This window comes from Neomonachus schauinslandi, chromosome 16 (assembly GCF_002201575.2).
Source record: "Neomonachus schauinslandi chromosome 16, ASM220157v2, whole genome shotgun sequence".
Taxonomy (NCBI): Eukaryota; Metazoa; Chordata; class Mammalia; order Carnivora; family Phocidae; genus Neomonachus; species Neomonachus schauinslandi.
Genome location: NC_058418.1, coordinates 46,976,475 through 46,994,304, shown reverse-complemented (window position 1 = coordinate 46,994,304; position 17,830 = coordinate 46,976,475). Strand labels below are relative to the sequence as shown.

Genomic DNA, 17,830 nt, shown 5'->3' with positions numbered 1-17,830 from the left:
GACTGCCCTCGGCTCAGGTCATGATCCTGGAGTCCCTGGATCGAGTCCCGCATCGGGCTCCCTGCTCAGCAGGGAGCCTGCTTCTCCCTCTGACCCTCCCCCCTCTCATGTGCTCTCTCTCTCTCAAATAAATAAATAAAATCTTTAAAAAAAAAAAAAAAAGAAATTTCATTTTATCTCTGGTTCATGGACCTGGCTTTGCAGAGTATATGTAGTCATGGGAATATGTATATAATTTCTGTTTTTAAAAAAACTTTTTTTTTTTTTTTTAAGATTTTATTTATCATTCGAGACACAGATACAGAGAGAGGGCATGAGCAGGAGGAGAGGCAGAGGGAGAGGGAGAGGGAGAGGGAAAAGCAGGCTCCCCGCTGAGCCAGGAGCTGGACGTGGGGCTCCATTCCAGGACCCTGGGATCGAGTCCCGCATCGGGCTCCCGGCTCAGCGGGGAGCCTGCTTCTCTCTCTGACCCTCTCCCCTCTCTTGCTGTTTCTCTCTCGCTTGCTCTCTAAAAAATAAATAAAATCTTAAAAAAAAAAAAAAGAAAACTTTCTATTTTAAATTATATACTTGAAAGATTATAGACTCCTAAGAAGTTACATTGAGGTCCTGTGTACCCATCACCTAGCTTTGCCTAGTGGTGACATGAGATTAGTATGTATGTATGTATGTATGTATTTGAGAGAGAGAGAGCATAAGCAGGAGGGGCAGAGCGAAAAGGAGAGAGAATCTCAAGCAAAGTCTATCCTCAGCACTGAGCCCTGTGGGGTTCGATCTCAAAACACTGAGATAAGCACCTGAGCTGAAATTAAGAGTTGGTCACTTGACCGACTGCGCCACTGAGGCGCCCCGAGATTAGTTGTGAAATCATTGATAAACCTTCTTTGCCCTCTTTAAAAGCCTGGGTTTTTTTGGGTGTTTTTGTTTTAGATATCTAACTTTCTTTAAAGAAAGGACACCTATCATATGCCTGATCCTCTTTAGCTTTCAGAATTATGAAGTGTCCTGTAAGGATCCTGATGTCACTATTGCTTTGTTTCTTTAGTACTTCCTTCTCCATTTTCCTCATTTTCAGATTGTACCATTGATTGGGAAGTGATTATGTCTCATCTGCTTTTCTGGTATATTTCTCCCTGGCAATTTAAAATATATATAAGCCCCGGGGGCGCCTGGGTGGCTCAGATGGTTAAGCGTCTGCCTTCGGCTCAGGTCATGATCCCAGGGTCCTGGGATCGAGTCCCACATCGGGCTCCTGACTCAGCGGGGAGTCTGCTTCTTCCTCTCCCTCTGCCTCTCCCACTGCTCATGCTCTCTCTCTCTGTATCTCTGTGTCTCAAATGAATAAATAAAATCTTAAAATAAAATAAAATATATATAAGCCCCATTTTATTTCTTACATTGAAGAAACATACACAGTTAAATATTCAGATTTCTTGTTTGGAGTGTATTTTGGTATTATTTGAAAACTTGAGGGTTTTTAACATCATCTCTTTTTTTTTTCCTTTTAGCCTGAAAATGAGATTTCTTCAGACTGCAATCATGTAAGTATGGATTTTCCGTAACTCACCATATGTGCTTTATATATATGGCAGATTCAGGATGCTTTTTCTGTTGTTTTGGGAAACATTATGTCTTCTTAGATTCTCTTAATCTTAACAAGGATGTTAAACCTTATTTAAGGACCATGGTAAATCTGCAAATACCCCTCCATTCTAGAAACAAGCAGATTTTGTCAAATATTTATGTACTTAAGCTTAAGTTTTACTTCAGTTATAGCTACCATATGAAAATAATTTTCTCTGCTTATCATGCTTACAACTTTATTTTTATTTTTTAAAGATTTTCTTTATTTGCGAGAGATAGCAGGCACAAGAGAGAGCATGTGGGTGGGCAGAGGGAGAGGGAAAAGCAGACTCCTGCTGAACGGGGAGCCCCACGCAGGGCTCCATCCCAGGACCCTGGCATCATGACCTGAGCCAAAGGCAGACACTTAGCTGACTGAGCCACCCAGGCACCCTGTGTTAAAGGTTTTACACACACACACACACACACACACACACACACACACGCACTCCCTCTCTCTCTCTCTCGAGATAACTATAATGAATACATTAAAAATCATTTATATAGGGGCAACCTGAGATCCTGACCTCAGCTGAATCCAAGAGTCAGATGCTTAACTGAGCCACTCGGGCGCCCCAAAGGACTATATTCTTTAATAGAAAGTGCTGTTAATAAACATAGGCAACAGGGGCTCCTGGGTGGCTCAGCTGGTTAAGCATCTGCCTTCGGCTCAGGTCATGATCCTGGAGTCCTGGGATCGAGCCCCGCGTCGGGCTCCCTGCTCCATGGGGAGCCTGCTTCTCCCTCTCCCTCTCCATCTGCTTGCCGCTCCCTGCTGCTTGTGCTTGCTTTCTCTCTCTCTGTCAGATAAATAAATAAAATCTTTTAAAAAAATAAAAATTAAAAAATAAACATAGGCAACAGGTATAAATAGACTCTTCACAGGTAAAGAAAAAGATGTCCAATAAACAAAGAAAATTTTATTCTTATAATTAAAACTGTGAAAATTAAAAGACAAATGAGTGCATTATTTTCATCCATCTGATTAGCAAATATAAAAAATTTGATAAATACACAGTATTGATGGGAATATGGGGATTTAAGCATTCTCTAGCCTGCTAATCAGCAACCTGCTACCCATTAGCCAAATCCAGACCACTGCTTGTTTTTATGCATAAAGTTTTATTGGAGCACACCCACACCTATTCAGTTACATACTGTCTTTGGTTGCTTTCCATGCTATAATAGAAAGGTTGAGTAGTTTCTTTTTCTTTTTCCTTTTTTTTTTTTTTAGGTGTTATTTATTTATTTGGCAGAGAGAGAGCACAAGTAGGCAGAGTGGCAGACAAAGGGAGAGGGAGAAGCAGGCTCTCTCCACTGAGTAGGGAGCCCGACGTGGGGCTCGATCCCAGGACGCTGGGATCATGACCTGAGCCAAAGGCAGCCACTTAACTGACTGAGCCACCCAGGTGCCCCGGTTGAGTAGTTTCAACAGTGACTGTAGGTCCTAGAAGTATAAAAGATTTTACTTTCTGGCCTTTTGCAGAAAAAGTTGTTAAACTCTGCTCTAGCCTATAAATAAGAATATAAATATGAAAAACTTCTTTGTAAAGCAGAGAACTTAAAATGTGTATATATTTTAGCCTAGCGTTTTTACTTCTAAGAATTTATGTATAGTTATACTTAATGGATTCAAATATGTCTATAAGAGGATATTTGGCATTATTTATGAAGCAAAAAATTAGGGAAAAAACTCAGAATCCATCAGTAGAGTGACTCTGGCATGGGGAAATCCCAGAAAGCAGCTAATCTGTGCCCTAGAGCTTCTAAAAGGTTAGAGAATAAGAAGGATTTGACACTGCTGAAAATGGGGACAAATAGTATACAGAAAACAGGAGAATTGATGTCCTTATAAAAAGAGATTAGGACACAGAGACAGAGGGGAAAACCATGTGAAGATACAAGGAGAGAGGTCTCAGAAGAAATCAGTACTGCCGGCACATTAATCTCAGACTTCTAGACTCCAGACTTGTGAGAAAATAAATCTCTTGTTTAAGACACCCAGTCAATAGTATTTTGTTATGGCAGCCCAGCAAACTAATACACTTTTGGGTTGGGATGGGTTGCATGATAATTTTTCCCATTAAAATTATTGGAACAAATTTTAAAAATCAAACAGCTTTCCACATAGTAGGGAGTTCTGGAATGAGTTAGTGTTGTTAAGCAAGAGATAAAATTGGTTATGAACAATTGTTAGGCCTGTAAATACATTTGAAAATGTTTACACAATGGACAAATTCCTAGAAAGACAAATTTACCAAAACCAACACAAGAAGTAGAAAATCTGAGTAACCTATATTTATTTTAAAAAATGAATCTGTAAATAAAATCTTTATTGGCTGGCTGGCTCAGTCATTGGAGGCATGTGATTCTTGATCTCGGTGTTGTAAGTTCAGGCCCCACGTGGGGTGTAGAAATTACATAAAGAAATAAAACTTTAAAAATATATATATATTTTTTAAGTTTTATTTATTTATTTGAGAGAGCGAGAGCCAGAGAGCATAAGTGGGGTGAGAGAGCACGAGCAGGGTGAAGGACAGAGGGAGAAGCAGACTCCCCGCTGAGCAGGGAGCCTGATGCGGGGCTTGATCCTAGAACTCCAGAATCATGACATGGAGCCAAAGGCAGCCGTTCAACCGACTGAGCCACCCAGGTGCCCCTTAAAAAATAATTTTAAAAAATGAATCTGTAAATAAAAATGCCATAAAGAAAACTTCAGGACCAGATGGATTTATTGGTGTAAGGAAAAAACACCACCAGTCTTTTATTTACTTACTTATTAAAGATTTTATTTATTTGAGAGAGAGTGAGAACATGCAAAGGGGGAGGGACAGAGGGAGAGGGACAAGCAGACTCCCAGCTCAGTGGGGAGCACAATGCCAGATTCCAGAACCCTGAGATCATGACCCAGAGCTGAAATCAGACGCCCAACCACTGAGCCACCCAGGCACCCCGTCACCAGTCTTTTATTTATTTATTATTTTTAAGGATTTTATTTATTAGAGACAGAGGGCTTGTGCACAAGCAGGGGGGCAGCAGAGGGAGAAGCAGGCTCCCCACTGAGCAGGGAGCCCAGTGTGGGGCTCGATCCAGGACTCTGGGATCATGACCTGAGCTGAAGATAGACACTAAACCAACTGAGCCACCCAGGAGCCCCTGTATCAGTCTTTAAAGATGTTATTTATTTATTTATTTGAGAGAGAGAGAGAAACAGCATGAGAGGGGAGAGGGTCAGAGGGAGAAGCAGGTTCCCCACTAATCCAGGAGCCCAATGCGGGACTTGATCCCAGGACTCCAGGATCATGACCTGAGCCAAAGGCAGTTGCTTAACCAGCTGACAACTTTGCAGAAATTGACATGCTGACCCTAAAATTCATACGGAAATACAGGGGATCCAGAATAGCCAAAACAGTCTTGAAAAAAGAACAAAGTTGGAGCATTCATAATGCCTGATTTCAAAATTTACTGTATAGCCACAGTAATCAAGACTGTTGGTACTTGCATAAGGATAGACATATAGATCAGGGGAGTAGATTGAGAGTTCAGAAAGAGACACATTCATTTATGGTGAACTGATTTTCAGCAAGGATGACAAGATAATTCACTGGGGGGAAACAATAGGCTTTTCAATAGATGGTTCTGGGACAACTTGATATCCACATACCTAAAGATTAATTTGGACCCCTATTTCATACCGTATATAAAAATGGATTAAAGACCTAAATATAAGAGCTAGGGCACCTGGGTGGCTCAGTTGGTTAAGCGACTGCCTTCGGCTCAGGTCATGATCCTAGAGTCCCGGGATCGAGTCCCACATTGGGCTCCCTGCTCAGCAGGGAGTCTGCTTCTCTCTCTGACCCTCCCCCCCTCTCATGCTCTCTCTCAAATAAATAAAATCTTCAATCTATCTATATATATATATGAGCTAAACTGTAAATCACCCAGACAAAACTATAGGTATAAATCTTAATGGCATTAGATTAGGCAAAGGTTTTTAAGATATGATACCTAAAGTACAAGTAACCAAAGAAAAAATAAAGTGAGCTTCATCAAAATTAAAAACTTTTGTGCTTCAGAGAGCACTATCAAGAAAGTTGGAAGGCAACCCACAGAATGAGAGAAAATATTTGCAAATCATATATCTGATAAGGGTCTAGTAATGAGAACATATTAAAAAAAAGCATCTTACAACTCAACAATAAACAAACTTTAAAATGAGCAATGGATTTGAATAGACATCTCTCTGAAGAAGATATACAGATGGCCAATAAGCACATGAAAAGATGCTCACCAACATTCATCTTAAGGAATTGCAAATCAAAACCACAAGATATTATACCCACTAGGATGACTGTAATAAAAAAGAGACAATAACAGATGTTGAAACTATGGGGAAATTGGAATCCTCATACATTGCTGGTGGGAATGTAAAATGGTGCAGCCACTACAGAAGATAGTGTGGTAGTTCTTCAAAAGGTTAAACAGTTATGATCTGAACAATCAGTTCCACTCCTAGAGACTCCCAAGACAGTTGAAAACATATGTTCACACAGAAACATGTACACAGGTGTTCATAGCAGCAGTAATTGTAACAGTGAACAAGTGGAAACAGCCCAAATGTCCATCAACTGATTAATGGATAAATGAGACATGATATAGCCATATAGTAGAATAATATTTGACAGGAAAAAGGAACAAAGCACTGATACATGTCACAATAAGGATGAAACTTGGGAACTGGACACAAAAGATTACATATTTTATGATTTTGTTTATATGAAATGTCTTGAATAGGCAAATCCACAGAAGATTCGTGGTTGCCAAGGGCTGGGGGAAGTGGGGAATAGGAAGTGACTGCTACTAGGTATGGCATTTCTTTTTTTTTTTTAATTTATTATCATTATTATTATTATTATTTAATTCCAGTATACTTAACATACAGTGTTATTAGTTTCAGGTATATAATATAGTGATTCAACAGTTCCATATATCACCCAGTGCTCATCACAAGTGCACTCCTTAATTCCCAATACCTATTTGTTCTCTGTAGTTAAGAGTCTGTTTCTTGGTTTGTCTCTTTCTCTTTTTTTTTATCTCTTTGTTTGTTTGGTTTCTTAAATTCCATATATGAATGAGATCATATGGTATTTGTCTTTCTCTGACTGACTTATTTTGCTTACCATTATACTCTTTAACTCCGTGGAGTTTCTTGTTGAGATGATGAAAATGTTCTAGAATTAGATAGTGGTGATGGTTGTCAACATTTGAATATACTAGTACACACTAAATTATACTTTAGAAGGGTGAATTTTATAGTACATAAATTATATCTCAGGAGTATAATATAATCAGTCCTCATGTTAATCACCACCCAGCTTCAATTATTTATTCAGATCCATCTTGTGTCATCTCTATCCCTACTTACTTCTCCTCCTTTTGTATTATTTTGAAGCAGAACCCAGACATCATTTCACTTGTTAATATTTTGTTAAATACCTCTAAAAGATAAGGCTTTATAAAAAATAACCATAATACTGTTATATCTGAAAATCTCATAATTCCTTAATGTCATCAGTTAACCAATTAAGGTTCAGATTTCTAATTTCAACATCCATCTTACAAGAGAATTTATTTAATTAACCTGATAATATGTGGTTATAAAAAGACCAGTAGCAGCGGAAATAAACCATTGGGACTACATCAAAATAAAATGTTCCTGCACAGCAAAGAAAACAGTCAACAAAGCTAAAAGGACATATTCAATAAAGGGTTAGTATCCAAAATATATAAAGAGGTATTAGAGTTCAATACTCCCAAAATAGATAATCCAATTAAAAATGGGCAGAAGATAGGAACAGGCATTTCTCCAAAGAAGAGATCCAGATGGCCAACAGACACATGTAAAGATGCTCAACATCATTTATCATCAGGGAAATGCAAATCAAAACTACACTGAAATATCACTTCACACCTGTCAAAATGGCTAAAATCAAAAACACAAGAAACAACAGGTGTTGGCGAGGATGTGGAGAAAAAGGAACCCTCGTGCACTGTTGGTGGGAATGCACACTGGAGCAGCCACTGTGAAAAACAGTATGAAGTTTCCTCAAAAAATTAAAAATAGAACTACCCTATTATCCAGTAATCACACTACTCAGTATTTACCCAAAAAACAGAAAAACATTAATTCAAAGGGATATATGCACCCTGATGTTTATAGCAGCATTATTTATAATAGCTAAACTATGGAAGGAGCCCAAGTGTCCATCCATAGATGAATGGAAGAGAAGAGGTGATTATATATATCTATATATACATATACATATATAGATATAGATGTATAGAGAGAATATAATGCTAAACAAAAATAAGTCAGAGAAAGACAAATATTGTATGATCTCACTCATGTGAAATTGAACAAAACAAGTGAGCAAAGGAAAAAAAAGAAACAAACTAAGAAACAGACTTTTTTTTTTTTTTTTAAGATTTTATTTATTTATTTGACAGAGAGAGCACAAGCAGGGGTAGTGGGAGAGGGAGAAGCAGACTCTCCACTGAACAGGGAGCCTAACGCGGGGCTCAATCCCAGGACTGTGGGATCATGACCTGAGCCAAAGGCAGAAGCTTAACCAACTGAGGCACCCAGGCGCCCCTAAGAAACAGACTCTTAACTATGGAAAACAGACTGATGGTTACCAGAGGGGAGGTAGGTGGAGGGATGGGTGAAATAGGAGATGGGGATTAAAGAGTGCACTTACCATAATGAAAATAAAATAAAATGATAAAAAATTACCACTTCGCAGTGGGATACAAGTGGAATAAAGAATAGCATAACATTTTCTTTTGTAATCAGAGAGACTGATACACATTAGTAGCAATGAAGAAGTGAAAGGATTCTAAATATGTTTTAGATCCTAATGTCTAATAAAGTGTAAAGGGCTACATCTAGACTGAAAGAAAAAAAAGACCGGCAGCAAACATGACGAAATATTAACAGCTTTCTACCCAAGATTGGCAACAAGACATAGTTGGCTCATGGTCACAGAGATCCTAGCCAGTGTAGTAGGGTAAGAAAAAAGATAATAGGTAAAAATTAGAAAGGAGGGCGCCTGGCTGGCTCAGTCAGTAGAGCGTGGGACTCATGATCTTGGGGTTGTAAGTTTGAGCCCCAGGTTGGTGTAGAGATTACTTAAAAACAATTGGAAAGGAAAAAATAAAACTCATTATTTACAGATGAAATGATTGAGTAAGTAGAAAACCCAAAAGAACTTACAGATAGACTATGAATAGATGAATTTAATAGTGACCTTGGGTATAAGATCAATACACAAAGCTTAATTATGTTTTTATATAGTAGTAACAAGCAGATTTCTTAAGTGAATTTAAAAGTGACACTATTTAGGGGTGACTGTGTTGTGCAGTTGGTCAAGCGTCCAACTCTTGGTTTCGGTTCAGGTCATGATCTCAGTGTTGTGAGATGAAGCCTCGCAACCAACTGTGAGTTCAGTGTGGAATCTGCTTAAGACTCTCTCTGCCCCTCCCCACCCAGTAAATAAATAAATGTGGGTTTTTTTGAAGTGACACTATTTAGCATATAAAACATCAAATACTTAGGAATACATCTAACAAAAGTGTGTAAGACCTCTCCACAGATAACTACAAAATGTGTTTCAGAGAAATTAGAAGACTTAAATAAATGAAGGGATATATATATATATATATACTATACTCATGAGTTGGAAGACTCAGTATTATAAAAATGTTAAAACTCTCATTAAGTTATCTGTAGATTCTTTACCATCCTTTATTTGTTGTTATCAAAATGGCAGGCTGATTCCAAAATTTATTTGGAAACACAGAAGGCCAATAATAGGCAAAACAGTCTTGAAAAGAGCCACACAGAAAAAATTCACCACCCGGTTGAAGACTTAATGTAAAGTAGCAGTAATTAAGGCAGCATGATAGAGGCACAAGGGTCAACAAATAGAACAGTGGAACAGAATTCCAGAAACTATCTATGTATCTGTCTATATCGAGAGAGAGAGACACTTGAATAAAGAATTTTATCCCTGCTGTACACATTTCACAGAAAATCCATTCTAGATGCTTACAGATGTGAAAATTAAAACAACAGAACTTCTAGAAGGTAACATAAAAGAATACTTTCATGACTATGAGATTAGCAGAGAATAAATGGGAAACAAAAAGCAGTAAGCATAAAGCAAAAGATTGATAAATTACATTACATTAGGGGTGCCTGGGTGGCTCAGTCGTTGAGCATCTACCTTCGGCTCAGGTCATGATCCCAGGGTCCTGGGATCAAGCCCCACATCGGGCTCCCTGCTCACCAGGAAGCCTGCTTCCCCCTCTCCCACTCCCCCTGCTTATGTTCCCTCTCTCGCTGTCTCTCTCTCTGTCAAATAAATAAATAAAATCTTTTTTAAAAATTACATTAAATTTTATTTTATTAAATATGCTATTGAGTGTGAAAAGGCAAGCCATAGAGAAGAAAACATTTTAATACATATATCTGACTGTATGTCCAAAATATTTTAAGAATTCATACAAAGCAATAAAGAAAAGACAAAGGAATAGAAAAATGGGTAAGATAGGGCGCCTGGGTGGCTCAGTCGTTAAGCGTCTGCCTTCGGCTCAGGTCATGATCCCAGGGTCCTGGGATCGAGTCCCACATCGGGCTCCGTGCTTGGCAGGAAGCCTGCTTCTCCCTCTCCCACTCCCCCTGCTTGTGTTCCTGCTCTCGCTATTTCTCTCTCTGTCAAATAAATAAATAAAATCTTTAAAAAAAAAAAAAAAGAAAAAGAAAAATGGGTAAGATAAATTTAAGGAACCAAAAGTCCTCTGTAGTGGAAACTACAACACATTAATGAAAGAAATCGAAGATGCAAATAAATGGAAAGATACTCCATGCTTATGGATTGGAAGAATTAATATTGTTAAAATGTCCACATTACCCAAAGCAGTATACAGATTCAGTGCAGTCCCTATCAAAATTCTCATGGCACTTTTCACAGAAATAGAACAAGTGATCCTAAAATTTGTATGGAACCATAAAGACCCCCAAATAGCCAGAACAGTCTTGAGAAAGAAAAACAAAGCTGGAGGCATCACACTCCCTGACTTATAATTACTCTCTAAGGGTACCATACTTTGGCCTTCCCTGATGTGGCGACTCATACCTGAGTATGTCCATTGCGGGGACCCTGAAAGCTATGGCCAGAGGGTTGTTACTGGAGATGGTGGCTCCCATGAGGCTTGAGTCTTCTAAGCCAAGGCTCCTCCTTCCATTGCCCATTGTGGGTCTTGTCTTCTCACACCTGAGCTGTTATACCTGGAGAGAACGTACCTCCAGATGGCTACGTAGACTACTGCCAGGACTTCTGTTGAGGAAGAACAGTTAATGCTGCCCTGGTGACAAGTTGTGGTTCCTGTCATTATCCTTTCCACAGAACTCCAAACTCCAGCTGCTGATTTTTCACATTTCTACTCTGTCTGATAGTCATTTCTAGAACTGAACTCTACTTTTCCAGTAAAGAGATTAGGGATTAATTAATAATGGGTATAGTGAAAAATAGGCCTATGAAATAAACGACCATTAACTATATGATAGACTAAAAGTGGAAAGAAACAAATATAATAATAATATTCTTTATGTCTGAGGATGTATACTCTCTTACATCATCAATGTAAATTCTCTCTAACATTTTGATTCAACTATATTGGGATCAGGAAGAAGCATAGAAAAGTTCATTCCTTATCTTCTATAGTATAAAGCTATTATAGAACATTACAGAATATCTAAAAACTAACAAGTCAGGAAACAGCAAGTAATTTAATGAAAGTGTAGAGTGAGGGGCGCCTGGGTGGCTCAGTCGGTTAAGTGTCTGCCTTCAGCTCAGGTCATGATCCCAGGGTCCTGGGATTGAGCCCCGCATCAGGCTCCCTGCTCAGCAGGGAGTCTGCATCTCCCTCTCTCCTCGCGCACGTTCATGTGCGTGCTCTCTCTCTCTCTTTCTCTTTCTCTCAAATAAATAAAATCCTTTAAAAAAAAGTGTAGAGTTAATTACCCTAAGAAAAAGCTAAAGGAATTTAAAGTATTTGTCTCTGGGGGAGTTAGTAGGACTTCAGAAAGCGACTTGTCAGGGAACTGCTTTGATTTTTTACCTACCTTTATAGAACTATTTGATTGAACAGCTTTGATTGAAAATTTTAAGATGGGGGGGCGCCTGGGTGGCTCAGTCAGTTAAGCGTCTGCCTTTGGCTCAGGTCATGATCTCAGGGTCCTGCTATCGAGCCCCACATTGGGCTCCCTGCTCCGCGGGAAGCCTGCTTCTCCCTCTCCCACTCTTCCTGCTTGTGTTTCCGCTCTCGCTGTCTCTCTCTGTCAAATAAATAAAATCTTTTTTTTTTTATTACTATGTTAGGTTAATCACCATACATTACATCATTAGTTTTTGATGTAGTGTTCCATGATTCATTGTTTGTGCATAACACCCAGTGCTCCATGCAGAACGTGCCCTCTTTAATACCCATCCCCAGGCTAACCCATCCTCCCACCCCCCTCCCCTCTAGAACCCTCAGTTTGTTTTTCAGAGTCCATAGTCTCTTATGGTTTGTCTCCCCCTCTGATTTTCCCCCCTTCATTCTTCCCCTCCTGCTATCTTCTTCTTCTTTTTTTTTTTTAACATATAATGTATTCTTTGTTTCAGAGGTACAGGTCTGTGATTTAACAGTCTTACACATCTTTAAAAAAATTTTTTTAAAGATGAATGGAAGAGTAAGTGGATAAAATGAGCTATAGGGACTTTCAAGGAGCTTGACTATGAAAGAAGATTTTTCCTTCACCCTCCACACCCAAAACTTGTCACTATCCTGATTTTTTCAGATACATCCCATCTTTTCCCACCGTGCCTTTAACTGGTCTGCTAACCTCCCTTAGTCTAGCCCTTCTCTGCACTATGACCAAAGTTGACCTTTTGAGTTCTCTGGTTAAAATTGTTCATTAGCTATAAGATAAAATACACATTCTTTAACCGTGAGCTCTGATACTCGATGTGATCTGATCCCTGCCTGCAACCCCCCAGGCCCCATCTTTCATACCTCAACCCAGCCATCCTGAGCTATGGGTGTCCCTAGAAGCTATAATTACTCTTTCTGTCCTTTTTAACTTTGTATTCCCAGAACCCCAATCTCCCTCAGTTCACCTGACAAATCCTTCTTATTCCTGGGAATTGAGCCCAGTCTAACTTGACCACTACCACCCCCACCTATCCCTCCTCCACATTCACTAAGCTATGTTCTTCCTTTGTATTCCCATAACATGTATGCATCTGTATCACATTTATGACACTGTATTTTCATTGCTTATTTGCTTCCCAGTCTGACTCTTTCCGTCTTTTGCCTCCTGTGGTTGAGCTCCTTGAATACTGAGACAGTGGCTTTTTTTTTTTCTTCACCCTTAAATTTGTCATCTAGCAGGATTGATTCCAGGTTATAGTAGTTACTCAGTATGTGTCTAGGAGAGGGAGATGGGTAAGTGGATGGATTCATAAGTGAACATCTTATGTTTAAGAAAATTGAAGCTGGACTACATCTTGCTAACTGACAGCACTTAGTGTCCAATTGCAGTATTTTTCTTAGTTGATTGTAACCACTCAGGAGGGGACAGGTATCAAATATGATGCAAGTAATCAACTCTCAAAAATCAGGTGTAATGTGTGTTTATGTTTTCTAGAGGAAAAGGTACTGGTGGCAGCCTATGCTTAATTCCCTTTTTAATTCTATTCCTGAAAGAATAATAATGCATAACTAGGTCATATTAAAAATAAAAGACCAGGAAGCAGATTAATGGTTGCCAAAGGATGGGTGGAGGAAGGATGAGGAGTGATACAATGGCTCTGGGGTTTCTGTTTGGGGCGATGAGCATGTCCTCAAATTAGACAGTGGTGATGGTTTGTACAATCGTGTGAATATACTGAAAACCACTGAATTAGACACTTTAAAATGGTGACTTTTATAGGATATGAATTATATCTCAAAAAAAAAGAAAAAGAAAAAGGAGATGTTCCAAATTAAAAGTTGAAGACATTTCAGAAGCTCTACGTGATTGATTATCTAAATGGCTTTGACAGAAAATCAATTTCTAGCCCATCACAGGATATCTGAGTTTGTGTTAGATAAATTAAGGAAGCACACTGTGATTTGTAATTTTTCTGTCATTTGTTGCTGTTTACTCTAAATCCTTGAGCTACCAGACAAAATAAAACACTACCATTCAGGCATACTTTTTTCTTTTTTCACTTAAGGACAATTTTTTTGTCCTTTCTTGTTTCTCTCTTTCTCTCTCTTTCTTTCTTTGAAAGAAATGGCACTGAGTCAGCTACAGTCACCCAGTAAGGAGGAAATATTTTAATATTGTACACACAGAATGTTCTTAATTTTATGAGACTGATGCGCTACCTACTGCGCCAATGAGGCACCTAGAATGTTCTTATTTTTAAAAGAAGAATGTTGCTTTAATTTTAAAATATAAAATTTAGGGGCACCTGGGTGTCTCAGTTGGTTAAACGGCTGCCTTTGGCTCAGGTCATGATCCCAAGATCCTGGGATTGAGCCCACCCTGTGTTGGGCTCCCTGCTCAGCAGGGAGTCTGCTTCTCCCTCTTCCTCTGCCTTCCCCCCGCCATGCTCTCTCTCTCTCAAATAAATAAATAAAATCTTTTAAAAAATAAAATATAAAATGTAATGACCACAAGTAGTACTACTTAATTCATAGATAATTGTAAAATGTGTTTGTCTAAATTCTAACCTTGTCTTTTGAGTCACTGGATTCATCTTTGCTTGTGAGGAACCAGGAGACCCAAGATTCCTTCAGTTAGAACTAAGCTTCTCCTATACCCCCATTCTCAGTTTGGCCTCATATGTCCTGTTGGTTGAACTTGTCACTCATCATGGTATAAGTTTGTTTTTTTGTTCATCTATTTAACAAATATTTGTTGGTGCCTATGTGTTCCATCACTCACACTTGTAGGCACTGGGCATACACTGTACTGAACAAGGCAGAAGTCTGTCCTTGTAGAGCTTTTGTTATAGATGGTGGACAGATTCTACTCCTTTTTTCTAAAAACTCACTTATTAATCATAGTTGAGGGATTAGAGCTTTTTGCTGGCTTTTTTTTTTTTAAGGGAGGAGGAGAAGAAATACAGCTCATCCTTCACAAAATTTTATTTATTCACAAAAGCTTCCTCCTGTACAGAATTAAGTGCTTATTTCTGTGTTGTTCCTAAAACACATTATATAAGCCTCTGTTCTACTTCTAAAAAGCAGATCTGGTCATGTCACTCCCTTATTTTCCGTTCAGTGACTCCCCATTACTCTCAGGTTGAAGTTCAGACATAGCTTACAAGGGTTTTCAGAGTCAGTCTTCCATTGGACTTTCAGTTCCTCTAACATGCCGTTTCCCTTTCAGTGAGCTTCCACACATGCTGTTTCATTTACCTAAAATAGTCCTCTCCCTACCCCTTTACCGTGGCTAACTGCTAATCTTTCAGGTTTCATCTTAGATAGCACTTTCTATGTTACACTTTACTTGACCAAACCCCCCAGCACAGTCCAGGGGTACCTTGTATTGCCATTAACCAAATACTCACACTACTTGCCATTGACCAGAGCCACCACTGGATAATATAGTCTTTGTCTTTCTCCTTTTGTTTTATTCCCCAGTTCCTAGTACAGTACATATTCAAACATGTTTTTCTGTTTCCTCTAATAGCCTATGAAGACCTTGAGTTCAGACTGTGTGTGGTATATCGTAAGTGCTAAGCAGATGTTTCAGGGAATCAGTGAGTGATTGATTGTATTGTTTGTCTTGGAGTATAGCAGAAAGGCTTGTGAACTGCGTCTCCCTCCCCCAGTCTCTTCATGTTCAGCATCATGCAAAGTCCCTGCTCTGTCTCTCCATCTGAGCTGAGTATAAGGGCTCGTTTGTGCTACTTTTCAGAAATTGAATCATACACTGAAAATTGTTAAGTAAAGCTGCAAAAGGTATGGTAATATTCAGCGCTCATCCGTAAATAGTAATGGTTTTAGATAGTTTGGAGTTTAAAACGTGTTAAAAACAATTGTGTAAAGTAGACCTTATGGTGTATGTGTCAAGGCAAAGAAGAAGGGTTTTAAAGGAGTGAAGATAGATATGCCTGCAAACTAGGCCCTCGGCATCTCTCCTTCATAAAACTGATCTGTGGAAGCACTGTGGATTGTGAAATCTGCAACTAAACCCACCAAATCTGAGCTGCTGGGTTAAACTTTTTGATTTAATAGAATTTAGCTTGTACAACCTTATTAATGTTTTCTCTGAAAACCTTACCAGGGATTTTAATTGTAATTTTTTTCTTGAGTTAAAAAAAAAATTTTCCTTAAGTGTAAAAAGAAAAAAGTATGCCTGAATGGTAGTGTTTTATTTTGTCTGTTCATTTTTTTTCCTTTTATCTGTAAACACAATGACATTTTTATCTTACTTTTCTTTTCATTACCTGAATATGTTTTCTCTGACTCTGTATAATGGACTTTTATCACTTACAGGAACCATCGATGAAAAATTCCGTATTCTAACTGGAGTTTTTGTTTGTATTTTTCTCTTGTACGTAGTTGTTGTGGAATTACAAGCTGAATCTAACTACAGACCCCAAATTTGAATCTGTGGCCAGAGAGGTTTGCAAATCCACCATATCAGAGGTAGGTTGTGAAAGAATTTTGTGGGTATTTAATGGCTTAGAAGAGAAAATTACATCTGTTCACCAGGCCAGTCATTAAGGGAGGAATGACTGACTCAGTTACTTTACTTTTCTTGGAATTCACATCTGTATTGGCTGAGAGAGAGGCCGAGGCAGCGGGGAGTGTAACCAGCCTCCTTTTTTGTAAACATTCACCTACATTGATCATAGGATGCTGTTGATTCAGACACATTGGAAATCAGGCTCTGTTGGTCCCCAAACAGAGGACACAACTGCTTCTGTCATCAATGCTGTGCTCATACTTTTTGCAATCTGCTGATGTCTGAAGCTTATCAGAATGGTCTCCCCAGGAGGTCTATAAATGTTTCTGAGTTACGCAGTTGGTTCAATGGAACCACAGAGGCATATGCTTCAAATAATAGGAGTTAGCATTAAAAAGATTTGTGACAGGATTGTGTATGTTGTTATAGATAGATGTTGAGTATAAAAACAAAAATAATTAATGATAATGTATAGCATCGTGTGGATGTTAATTGGGGAAAATTTTCAATTATCTTGGCTCAATGTGAACAACAAAAAACACTAGTGAAAATTGTGGTTTTGAAATTTTTATTTCATTTTATTTTTGAGAATCAGAGATAGAAATTCCAAAAGGAGGCGCCTGGGTGACTCATTCGGTTAAGCGGCTGCTGTCAGCTCAGATCATGATCCCAGGGTCCTGGGATCAATCCCCACGTCAGGCTCCCTGCTTAGCAGGGAGCCTGCTTCTCCCTCTCCTCCTTGCTCATTCTCTCTCTCGCTACCTCTGTCTCCCTCTCCCAAATAAATAAATAAAATCTTTAAAAAAAAAAAAAAATTCCAAAAGACCAGAGATTTCTGCATACCAAAGTATAAAAATCACAAAGAACAGTTGCTGTTTTTCTACCTCAAAGTTAATAATTCTACATCTTACAACACATAGATCTGTCCTCAAACTACCCTACTGATGACTTAATTCAGGACAACGTTCTTAGCTCTTAAGGAGGACACTATCCCAACCAGATAAGCCCTCGGCTGTTGTTCCTCACTTACGTCATTATGGGACCTTGTAGAACATGTTTTCTTCCTCAGACCTTCTAGTACTGGATCTGATATGTTTTATTCTTTTAAAGCAGTGACCCTTCTTCATATTTACTTTGGGGCTCCAGAATAGAATAGCATATCTTTGAAAACATTGGCTTCAGCTTTAATATTCTGCACCTCATACTCCCTTCAGTTATATGGTTAACTGTATATACCAGTTTGATTGCCATATGGAAATTTAGCTCAGAGTCTGTGCAGATTCATCAGAATAATTTCCCTCTTTACTGGCTTATACAAGATATAGATAGATATGGATATATATGTATGTATGTATGTATGTGTGTATAACTGGCTTTCTTATAATGTTCATGTAATGGTGGTCCTCTTGTAACCTT

The 17,830-nt window shown here is 38.7% G+C and overlaps 1 protein-coding gene across 1 annotated transcript in view; it reads left to right on the top strand.

Moving 5' to 3' along the window:
- GLG1 (golgi glycoprotein 1) overlaps positions 1 to 17,830 on the top strand; it is a 160,500-nt gene that overhangs the window by 95,966 nt on the left and 46,704 nt on the right. Inside the window, exons 2-3 of the mRNA XM_044911309.1 lie at positions 1,509 to 1,541; positions 16,288 to 16,374. Of these exons, the coding sequence (XP_044767244.1) occupies positions 1,509 to 1,541; positions 16,288 to 16,374 (120 nt within the window). The remainder of the gene's footprint in view (positions 1 to 1,508; positions 1,542 to 16,287; positions 16,375 to 17,830) is intronic.